The following is an 11,442-nucleotide window of genomic DNA, read 5'->3' as shown; positions in this document are numbered from 1 at the left end:
ATGCAACCCAACGACAAAAAAAAAAAAAAAAAAGTGTCTTCAAAGTAAGCCATAAAGAGTGAGAAAGTATTTTATGAACGCAGCTGGGGGAAAAAACACCTTCCAACTTGAGCAAACACTTGTTAGATTCGATCAGTTCTTTATTTAGCAGCGATATTTATAGATAAATCAAGAATCTAAGGATGTTTCAAAGCACATTAAATCACAAACCTGATGAAGAGGAGTACTTCACTAACCCTAACTCAAAGTAATAAGAATATTCTTAGACGTACATAGCTGAATTATTGTCTGCGATCAATAATACAAGTTGCTTATAAAAATGAATGTTATCAACATAACTATAAATGATTTGTACAGTCAAAATATCATTAAATAATAGACTGAATGTTATCAACATAAGAATGAATGTTGATAACATTCATTCTTAGACGTACATAGCTGAATTATTGTCTGCGATCAATAATACAAGTTGCTTATAAAAATGAATGTTATCAACATAACTATAAATGATTTGTATAGTCAAAATATCATTAAATAATAGACCATACAAATGAATGAGAAACAACAGCTTTCAGTTTTGGATCACGTTTTCTTATTTTTCATTGCACAAAAGACGAACTTAAAACCCATGGCTTAATATCTCAAAACAAACAAACAAAAAAGCCACCAGCAATCAGATTTCGCATGTTGCACAGGTATGAGTCACAAAACACTTGAGATGTTTACAGTAACATAATGCCTTCATCATAACCAGGTACACTGGCCTCCATCCACTACAAAAAACAATGAGATGCTGATGTGCTCACATACTCTCGTACAACACGATTTAAAAACAGCTTCCCTCTTATTTAAATACAATTACTGATGACAAAAAAATAATTGCAAAATCACAAACAGACATTCACACACATTCTACACTACAAAAAAATCTTTAAATATTACAGAATTTAAAATGATGTACAAAAACTTAAAACTTTTACCACTGAATGGTGACTACCTCCTCTCTTTAAGGCATAAATTCACTTAAGAGGACATTTCAATGCATAGCAATAAGACGCCAGCTGAAATAATGGTTTCTATAACCTGTACCACGCACAAAGCTGAATGCAACTTCTACATACACTTATCAGACGAAGGGGCTTTATAGAAAAAGTAACGCTGATAGTCTAAATGCACATAAAATGCAAATACGACCCTGAAACTGTTACACTCAGAACTGTAGACCATATGCTTCACGTTCAGTTCTAAAATTACATTTCAAACAATGAACAGAATGATCTTGTAGCTATTTGCTAAACAGTACTGGGGTGTCCGGTTCAATTCTTATGCAGTAAAATAGCAGATAAGAATATAATTAGCATGAATATTAAGCAATGGAAGAATATATTTATTTCTGGAAGACAAACGTCGTCATAAGGGTTGATCTAAAGCGCAAGATCAATTTCTGAATAATCTCATAGTTTGTAACTATTTAAATGGTATTTTTGTGCATATAAATTGAACATATCTGTAGACCATATGTGTAAGATTAATACTCCTAATTAACTTGTACGTCATTTTAAAGCTGAAGTGTCATTATTTTCCCCAATATTAATTTCCATCTTAATATGCAGAAACAAAGTTGTCATTTGTTGGTTGATCACAGCAAGACTGGTGAATTTGGGGTGGTGACCAATAGTAGTGTTCAGGAAGCCTATCCGAACAAACAGTCAGAATTTTGCAAAAAACTTTGAATAAATTAGTGCCACAGAAATTACACTTCAGCTTTAAATGGTATTCAAAAAATATTCACGTGAGTCCTGTCAGTCTAGATGCTAAATTAGCAAAGAGCTCTAGTGTACTATAGTGCTATATATAAAGGAAAATGGTAACACTTTACGATAAGGTTCCATTTGTTAACTTTAATGCATTAACTAACAATGACAAATACATTTACAGTGGTGGGAAGTAACTAATTACATGTAATCTGGATTACGTAATCAGATTCTAAGATTTAAGTACTTGTAATTAGATTATATTGAATGGGAAACCCTGACGTAATGTAATATTTAATGCATTTCATGTTGTTGATATAGAATGAAATATATTTTCTTTCTATTTATATTTTTATATCAATATGGTACAGTATTATCCTATTCAATTCAATGTGATAAACGAGTTAAGTCAAAAGTAATCTAAAAGTAATTAAAAAGTAGTTCGATTACATTACCTTAAATGTGTAGCGTAATAGATTACGTTGCTAACTAAAAAAATGTTCATGTAATTTGGAAATCAGTAACCTGCTACAAATTTGTAAGTAATCTTCCCAGCACAGAACATTTATTACAGTATTTATTAATCTTTGTTAACGTTAGTTAATACAAATTCAACTGTCCATTGTTAGGTCCATTAAATGATATTAGCAGATCTTTTCGATTTTAATAATATACAGTATTAGTAAACATTGAAATGCACATGAACTTCTTATATGCATGAACATGAAGTTATTATATGCTTTAGAAGTATTTTTCATGGTTAGTTTACTAATGTAGTTAACTAAAGTTAACCAATGGGACCTTATTTTAAAGTATTACCAGGAAAAGTTATAAGGAATGATCGTATTATTTATTTGTACGAATGATCGTAATATTTCCCAATTATTTCTTAAAATATGAAGAGTACTGCATTCAGATTAAATGAAAGGATGTGGAAAATATTCTAAAAATACAATGCGTTAAATTGAGATTTGGGAGTAGTTATTATTTAATTAATAATAATCATAAGCAAATATAAACTGAAGTGGGGTAATCTTTTTTCTGTCTGTCAATTAACATTCAAGGTTATGCAAATAACAAATGAGAGGAAGATACAATAAATGTGCAGCAATTATTCTGGTCATAAATTGACAGATAAAAGTTGGAGGAGATATTTCTAGAAGAAACTTGGTCTCTGCTTTTTTGTTAAAGAGGTTAAAAAAAACATCAATAACAAATGAATCCTTTTCAAGCATTTTGCTTGCTATAATGGAATGACATTGAGGGGAGGAATTAAGTATGGATACATTTGTGAACAGACACTCTTCTGTATCTACACTAAAAGCTACCTTATTAGTTCAGCTTAATAGAATGAGTGTCAACTAATAAGCCTACAGTATACCTATATATCTTGTCCCTAAGATTGGAAAAACTGGTCTTTTTTGTTTAGAATTTTTCTATTGAATAAACAAAACAATTTGGTTTGAAGCATCGGAAACAACCTGCACTTGACTAAATGTCAGTAAAATGAGTCAAGTTTTATCCCATCTGTAACATGTCAGTCAGTGGACAATACTCTAATCCTCATGGTCAGGAATACAAAGGTGGTCTGTCTCTGAGAGAAAGAACAAAAATAACATTAGAAATCAATACAAATATACCCAGATGTATATGTAAGGGTACTGGAAACCCCACAGTACAGGGACATCACTGTGTCCTAAAGCTTTGAGGCAAAAGAACGAGAGAAGACCCAAACTAGATGAATGGTAAAGCATCCATCCATCCACAGGTCTGGGATTTGGATGGATTTAAAGCAAAATTCACAGGTCAGTCAATTCTAGCTTCACTCAAACAGTCTAGGGTTGGAGCCCATATCATTTCAATTTATGCCATGACCTAGTCCAGCTGGGCAAACGTTTTAAAACAAGCCAGCACAGCTGGCTCATATTTAAGTCTGGAGGTCCCAGTAGGTCTCAGGTTTTAGTCCAGGTGCTGAGTTAGTCCCTCAGGGTCTGAGTTTGTATTTAGGTCCTCTGCTACGCAAGCTGTATCTGTCCAGAGTAGATGGTGAGTATAAGCATGATGGCAAACCCTGTGAGCAGTCCTGCGTTCTGGATGGCGAAAGTGAGCAGACAGCCACTTCCTCCGGCCTCCTCTTCCTCACGACTCACCTCGTTCATCTCCGGAAACTGCAGGAATATGGAGACACATGGATTGTAAGAAACATTATACAAATCAACAGAATCAATTTTGGGATAACCATTATCAAATTCAAATGCTTATTCGTTACAGTTCAAAAGTTTGAGATCAGGAACAATTATTTCCTGTTTTTGAAAGAAGTCTCTAATGCACACCAAGGACATAATATTGTAAAATAGAATTTATCCGTGTCACATGAATCATTCTAATATGCTGATTGGTGCTCAAGAAACATTTCTTATTATTAATGTTAAAAACTTGCTTAATATTTTTGTGGGAACCGTGAATTATAATTTTTTTTTTTTCAGGATTCTTTGATAAAGAGCATTTATTTGAAATCAAAATCTTGTCAATCAAATGTCTTTAATGTGATTACTGTCACCATCTATAAATTTATGTTGCGTTCACTCCATGTCGTAACTACCGTGATAATGAGACGACAAGAAGTGACGTTCTACTCTAGTCGGAGCTCTCCGAAAACTCAGTTGTAATTACAAGTGAACGCTTTTTCCAGTAATTACAACATGCCTTTAACGAAAATTTAATGCATTTTTCTGAATAAAAGTATTAATTTCTTTAAAAATAATGACTCCAAACTTTTTAACAATAGTGCATATATTATAGTTTTGTAACCAAATTACTTTTTATAATTATGTTTTTACTTTTTAATTTACTGTTCGATTTTAGTTAATTTCAGCAAGTTTTACTAGTTAGTTTTTAACATTTCAATTGAATAAATCTGAAGCTAAAATATATACATATTAGTTTTTGTAATTAATAATTTTCTTTATGTACTCTGCTGTCATCAGCATTTTCAGCACATTGAATTACAGTCAAATATACAGTCAAGTACAGTCGCAGTCATAGTCACTTTATCGCCATCTAGAGGTAGAATGTATTTTTCCACACAAACATGCAAGCCAAACAATTTCACCCATGTGAACTACCATTTATTTCTTTTATCATATAGTTTTAAATGTACATTACATTTTCAAAAATGTATTTAAATTAGTACTGCTTTTAATTTTAGTTATAACACTGGTAGTAAAGGGATAGTTCACCTAAAAATGAAAATTCTGACATAATTTACTCACACTTATGTTGTTTCAAACCTGTATTTTCTTAGTTTCTTTGTTCTGTTTAACACAAAAGAAAGTTGACGGTAGCCATTGACTTCCATGGTATGAAAAAATACCATGGAAGTCAATGGCTGCCATCAAATGTTTGATTACCAACATTCTTTAAAAATATCTTCTTTTGTGTTCAACAGAACAAAGAAACTCATACGGGTTTGAAACAAAATCAGGGTGAGTAAATGATGACAGAATTTTCATTTTGGGGTGAACTATCCCTTTAACTCCTTTTAAATTCACCTTTAGGAATCAATAAAATTCTTCAAATCATTACCCCATTTCCGAAAACCAGTTCATTAAAAGCCAGCAAATGATCAGCATGAAGTCTCTTACCATATCAGCCAGTGCAATGTAGAGGAACATGCCCCCGGCTAGAGCAAAGATCCAGTTAGGTGAGAAGTTGTTCCCAGCCAGGATGCCGAAGCCCATGCCCAGATAACAGCAGCACGCTGACAGGAAGTTAAAGAACAGCGCCTGCTGGATGCTCATGCCAGCATTTAACAAGATTACAAAATCACCTGCATGACAACAACACATTCAAGCATGTTTATGGCCATTTTTGATTGGTCACATTAACTGAAGGGTTAAAGCAGCAGTTCTACCCACCCAACTCATGTGGAAACTCCTCACACAGAATTGCCACTGACGTACTGATGCCCTGGAACACAGAAGCAGTGAAGGAGGCTCCGATAGCCAAACCATCTATGAAATTATGGAGACCGTCGCTCAAAGTGATCATCCACGCCAGAGTGCCGATGTCAGAGTATGCCCTGCCCTTCAGCCAATAACATCCACCCGTTCCAGCACCACCCGAACTCTGAGAGTCCTGCGTCAGGGACACAAACAAGAGAAGTCAATATACACTTCTGTTCAAACGTTTCGGTGAGATATTTTTATGCTTTTGAAAGAAATGTCTTATACTCATCAATGCTGCATTTATTTTAGAAACTGTAATACTATGAAATTACTACAATTTGAAATAACTGTTTTCAATTTTATTATATTTTGAAATGTAATGCATTCCTGAATTTGTCACATGATCCTTCAGAAATCATCCTAATATGCTGATTTGGTGCTCAATTAACATTATTATCAATGTTGAAAACATTTGTGCTGCTTAATATTTTTGTAGAATTGATTCTTTTTTTCAGGATTATTTGATGAATATGAAATTTAGAAGTACAGCATTTATCTGAAAAAGAAATATTTCTTATAAAATAATTAGTCTATTTAATTTGTACTTGCTGAATAAATGCATTATTTACTACCACAAATATTTTCACGGTAGTGTAATTAATAGCCAGTAGCATTTTGACTGAATCGTGAAACATATTCTTTTAGCTCCTGCAGGGTTCTTTTAGCTCACATAAGAAACATTGTTTTAGAGATAGATGATGCCATTTAATGAAAATTATCACTTTTTTCCTTAAAAAAACCCCACACACACTGATGAATCGTGCTGATTAATCATGCCGCTCTGAAGATGTGCTGAAATGATGGTAATTACGAGCTGACAACACTAAGATGCTGGTCACATCCTCAGAAACAGAAAAATGTGCTTTTATGGCAACGCTTGCAACATGACTGGCTTTGATGTTAATGAAAGTAAAAGCACTATTAATTCACTTCTATATGCTCTTGAAACACATTATATTAATTTAGAAAATGCAGCATACTAAAATGACATCAAAATATGCAGCGGTACTCAAGTACCTTGGCTGTTGAAACCATTTTGGTTCAGTTTACATGACGTCATTAGCCATTATTTATTGAATTCAGAGTTGTAATTATGAATTAGACAAAGTCCTGGACAGTTTTTAGAAGTTGGAAATTCATAATTGCAGTAATTCTGGCATGACATTAATCTTGAAGAGGCCATATTATGCTCTTTTTCAGAGTCTTAATTTTGTTTTTGGGGTTTAAAAGAATAGGTTTTCATGCTTGAATCGAATGTTCAAAAAACACATTCACTTATGCACATATTTTACATTGTTGCAGCACCTCGACGAGTGTGTTTTGGAAATGTCACACCCATAGCCGCAAGTTTCTACACACTATTAACACAACTCAACCAGGCCTCGCGCATTTTCATACTGTATGCGTTTGGTGGAAATTATTTAAATGAGGAATACTGACATGTACGTTCCTGGAAGAAAACTCAAGACTACAATCGAGGCGTTTCACAGGGACTTCAGAAACGGTGCTTACTGATATAGAGAATAACTCCCTTTGGAGTGACTTTGTGCTTTGTAACTTTGCAGAACATTTTCATGCTCAAACAGCAAAATTACACACTAAAGACGACAGTTGAAAATGTAAAAAAGCATAAAAGGTCCTCTTTAGTATACCATTTGAACAGTGTTCATTTTAATTTCAAGTTGTCTTTGAGACATAATGGGTGACGTTAATAGTCATTTAAGCTAATTCCACAAGTGCTAAATTTGTTATCAGATTTTATTTATTTATTTTTGTGTGTGCGATTTGTAATACCACTGGAAAATATCATTTAAGCAATTGAAGAAGACTAAGGTTTGTTTTATCTCTCACCTGTACTGTCTGCCCAGTACTCAGCATTTTGTCGTCTTCTCCAACTCCTCTGACATCTCCTTCCGCTCTGGGTAAAGATGCTCCTCCAGACTCTCCGTTCTGCAGTTTCTCCATCACACCATCCTCCAAGTCACCATTAGAGCTGGCATAGCGCTCTGCAGGGAAGTGACTGTGGCCGTGGCCATGCCCTCCCTAACAAAAGAGATTTTGATAACAAAAAGGGCCAGAAGAAACGCACAAAAGAAAGAGAGAGTGAATAAGCTTCCAAAGAAAATCCTCCACTAGAGGGTGCTGCATTACAACCCTCACAATCTCAAAAGCAAGTTTAATGATAAATCATTAAATAAAATGCTCTGCCTAAGCCATTACAGACTGCAATAAAACCCTTAATGTATTTTTATGAGTATTAAGTTCCTTTTTTTTTTTTACATCCAACAGGAGGACATTGTCCTTCAAAGGATAATACAAATAAAAAGTGCAGCCTCTGAGGAACTAAAACCAATCACACAATTCTGTACATACTGTTCACACATTCCAATGCACAACGTCATGAGTTTGAACTTTTAAAAGTTCTGAAGTGATGAGAAACAACTTGTTTTAGATGTCACTGGAACCCATGTCACAATGACAATGTCAGATAAAGCTGTTTGCTAAAAAAACACAACCACTTCATGGTTTACTTGTACAGAAGACTATTAGTCCAAACCTCACCCCGTCCTTTGGCTTTAAGATCATCTTCAGGACTTTCTCTGTAAAGAAGAACAGGTAGAATCCTCCAAACACAACAGCGGACTTGGACACGTAATAATCCTCCATAGGGTCGAATCCGAAGGCCTACATAAAGAAAAAAGCATGCTTTAAAAAGTCAAATACAATTTTACTCAAACTACTTAAAATCATAATAATATAGTATTTGTTTTTAACCTTAATATTTTTTCATAAAACTATCTTACAATTATACGTAAAATGTTGAACTACACTACCGTTCAAAAGTTTGGGGTCAGTAAGATTTGTTTTAAAGAAATGGATACTTTTGACACTACAGACTTTTAAATTGTTTCACTGCCATTGTTTTTAACTTTCTATTCATCAAAGAATCTTAAAAAAAAAAAAAAGTGTCCAGGTTTGCAAAAGAATATTAAGCAGCACAACTTTCTCAATATTGACAAGAAATGTTTCTTGAGCATAATAATTTCAATCATCATTTTAGAATGATTTCTGAAGGATCATGTGACATGGCCGCTTCAGCTTTACCATCACAGGAAAAAAATTACATTTTAAAATATATTAAAATAGAAAAGTTATTTTAAATTGTAATATTTCACAATATTACAGTTTTCTACGGTATTTTTGATCAAATATAAGATAATTCTTAAAAATAGACCTCAAACCTTTGAAATGTAGTGTGTGTGTGTGTGTGAGAGACATCAAGTGGTGCAGGCTGCATATAATATGTTAAAACAGAATGTGAGCAGTGCAGTGTAGAATATATGCATTTAGTATGAATACAATCCAAAAACAAGCCCCTAATCACTCTCCTAGACACCAGAAAAGGACTCTCTCTCATGTGAAAACATGGTACTTTTACAAATCAAGAAATGAATTTACCAACTGAGAAGACAAAGTATTCTTCACATTTATTGCACACTTGGTTACAAGCAGTCAAGAAGAGTGAGCATGGGATTTATTTTAGATTGGGTCTTTATACTAGTACACTAATGCCTCAGGGCTTCCCCCCTTTTTGCTTGGCTTTTCTCCAGACTGATTTATAGTTATTCATTTAAACAGTTCACAAAAAGATGTGTGCTCCAGTTTCATGCCAACTTGCCTCAAAATTGTAGAGTGAATGGGCATTACTATATGATTTTAAAGGGGTCATGACATGAGAAATCAAATTTGCCTTGATCTTTTGACATATAAGAGGTCTTTGCACCATTCAAACATTCTGCGAGTTTCCAACTTCCTCATTATAAACAAAGCACTTACTTAAGCGCCAAAAACAGCTCGATTTGATATTGCGGGATCTGTGACATCACACAGGCAAATACATTTGTATATGGCTGCCCCCAGAGCAAGACATCACAAAAAGTTATACATCATCGCACCATAGGCCCCGCCCACTGGAGTTACTTAACGGCTGAAATTTGCCTACACTGGATTTGAGCGTCGAGTCAAAAGCAAAAATAACCTATTATAATCACTGATGCGGTCTAAACTGGATACAGTTTACAGATGTCCCTTCACTTTCTGACATAGGTTACTCTACGCGCTTAAAGGAATAGTTCACTTAAAAATGAAAATTCTGTCATCTTTTACTCACCCTCAAGTTGTTTCAAACCTGTATGAATTTCTTCCTTCTGCTGAACACAAAAGAAGATATTTTGAAGAATGTCGGTAACCAAACAGTTGATGGACCCCATATTGACTTCCATAGTATTTTTCTTTTCCTACTATGGAAGTCAATGGGGTACATCAACTGTTTGGTTACCGACATTCTTCAAAATATCTTCTTTTGTGTTCAGCAGAAGAAAGAAATTCATACAGGTTTGAAACAGCTTGAGGCTGAGTAAATGATGATAGAATTTTCATTTTTAAGTGAACTATTCCTTTAAGTCTGCCAGCAAGAAGACAAATGGAAGAGTAAATGGTAGTGCAAAGGAACGTTCGCTTTGACAAATCCTGTTTAAACAGCTCATTTGCTCATTTCTGTAGAAACAGTACATAACCGTCAGGAACAAGTGGATGTTTCATTTTTGAGAGTTTTATGTTTGTTCTGAGAATTTGACTGCAGATAGTTTGTAAACAAGGAACAACGTAATGGAGAGTTTGCAAAGAAACTTTTGTTGACTGAAGAAGCAGTCAGCAGTATTGAATCTGACAGCATTTCAAGGTAATTAAACAATTTCATAACGCTTTGTCTGTAAATGACGGTTTTATATGGATAATGTTACATGCACTTTGCAAGTGGGTGTTGATACTGTTTCCTATGCAATGACGCTAGCTAATCATAATAGTGGCCGTTTACTGACAGCCTTAAAGGAGCCACACCTTAATAACTGATCATTTCACACAGACGGTCAGAGTGAGGGTTGAAAATAATAGTTTTTTCCACAAATATATTTGGTTTTGTTAATTTATTAACATTATAAGTAAACCTCAAAGAACATTATATTTATAATATAAAACAAAATAATTAAAAATCCATGTCATGACCCATTTAAAAGAAGTAGCCAATGTGATCTGGTTATGAATCAATTCAAAGTTCCTTTATTGTGTTTTTTTTTTTTTACTTTGTTTAGCCTTCCAGCTGGGGAGAACCACTGAGCCTGGGAAAACTTATATTTGTGTTTAAAGGGAATATTGACCTGAAAATGAAAATCCTGTAATCAGTTACTCAACCTCATGTTGTTCCAAAACATACTATTTTCTTATGTAGAACTCAAAATGAGATTTTATGTTTTGTTTTGGCAGAATGTCAACTCTGTTATTTTTTATACAATAAGAATGGATGATGTTTCAGTCCGAGTCGCACCAACCAGCTTCTATTGAATGACTTCAGAAAACTCTGAATATCACATACGAGTCTACTGAATTTTAATACTTTTTATCCTTTTTGGAGTTTGGTGGTGTGAATCACCATGCATTTTTATTATAAAGAAAACATAAACATGGACATTACACAAAACAGATTTATTTATTTTATTTTTTTTTTTTTTTTGTCTTATGACATGTCAGTATCTAAGGGCCAGATTTACTAAACGGGGCCAGATTTACTAAACAGGGCAAACTAGCGTAGAGTCGCTGCAAATTAAAAATAATGCGGCTTTGGC

At 33.9% G+C, this 11,442-nt stretch overlaps 1 protein-coding gene across 2 annotated transcripts in view; it reads right to left on the bottom strand.

Moving 5' to 3' along the window:
* Positions 1 to 93: 93 nt before the first annotated feature.
* Positions 94 to 11,442, bottom strand: part of slc39a14 (solute carrier family 39 member 14) — a 33,573-nt gene continuing 22,224 nt past the window's right edge. For both annotated transcript variants that reach the window (XM_079873281.1, XM_079873280.1), the window contains exons 5-9: positions 8,324 to 8,446; positions 7,613 to 7,804; positions 5,672 to 5,891; positions 5,399 to 5,583; positions 94 to 3,922 (exon numbers count right to left, since the gene is read on the bottom strand). In XM_079873281.1, the coding sequence (XP_079729407.1) occupies positions 3,770 to 3,922; positions 5,399 to 5,583; positions 5,672 to 5,891; positions 7,613 to 7,804; positions 8,324 to 8,446 (873 nt within the window). In that variant the 3' untranslated portion in view covers positions 94 to 3,769. The remainder of the gene's footprint in view (positions 3,923 to 5,398; positions 5,584 to 5,671; positions 5,892 to 7,612; positions 7,805 to 8,323; positions 8,447 to 11,442) is intronic.

The sequence above is a fragment of the Squalius cephalus genome (assembly GCF_949319135.1).
Source record: "Squalius cephalus genome assembly, chromosome: 5".
NCBI lineage: Eukaryota > Metazoa > Chordata > Actinopteri > Cypriniformes > Leuciscidae > Squalius > Squalius cephalus.
The sequence above is the reverse complement of the archived record's forward strand: the minus strand, read 5'-3'. Positions and strand labels throughout refer to the sequence as shown.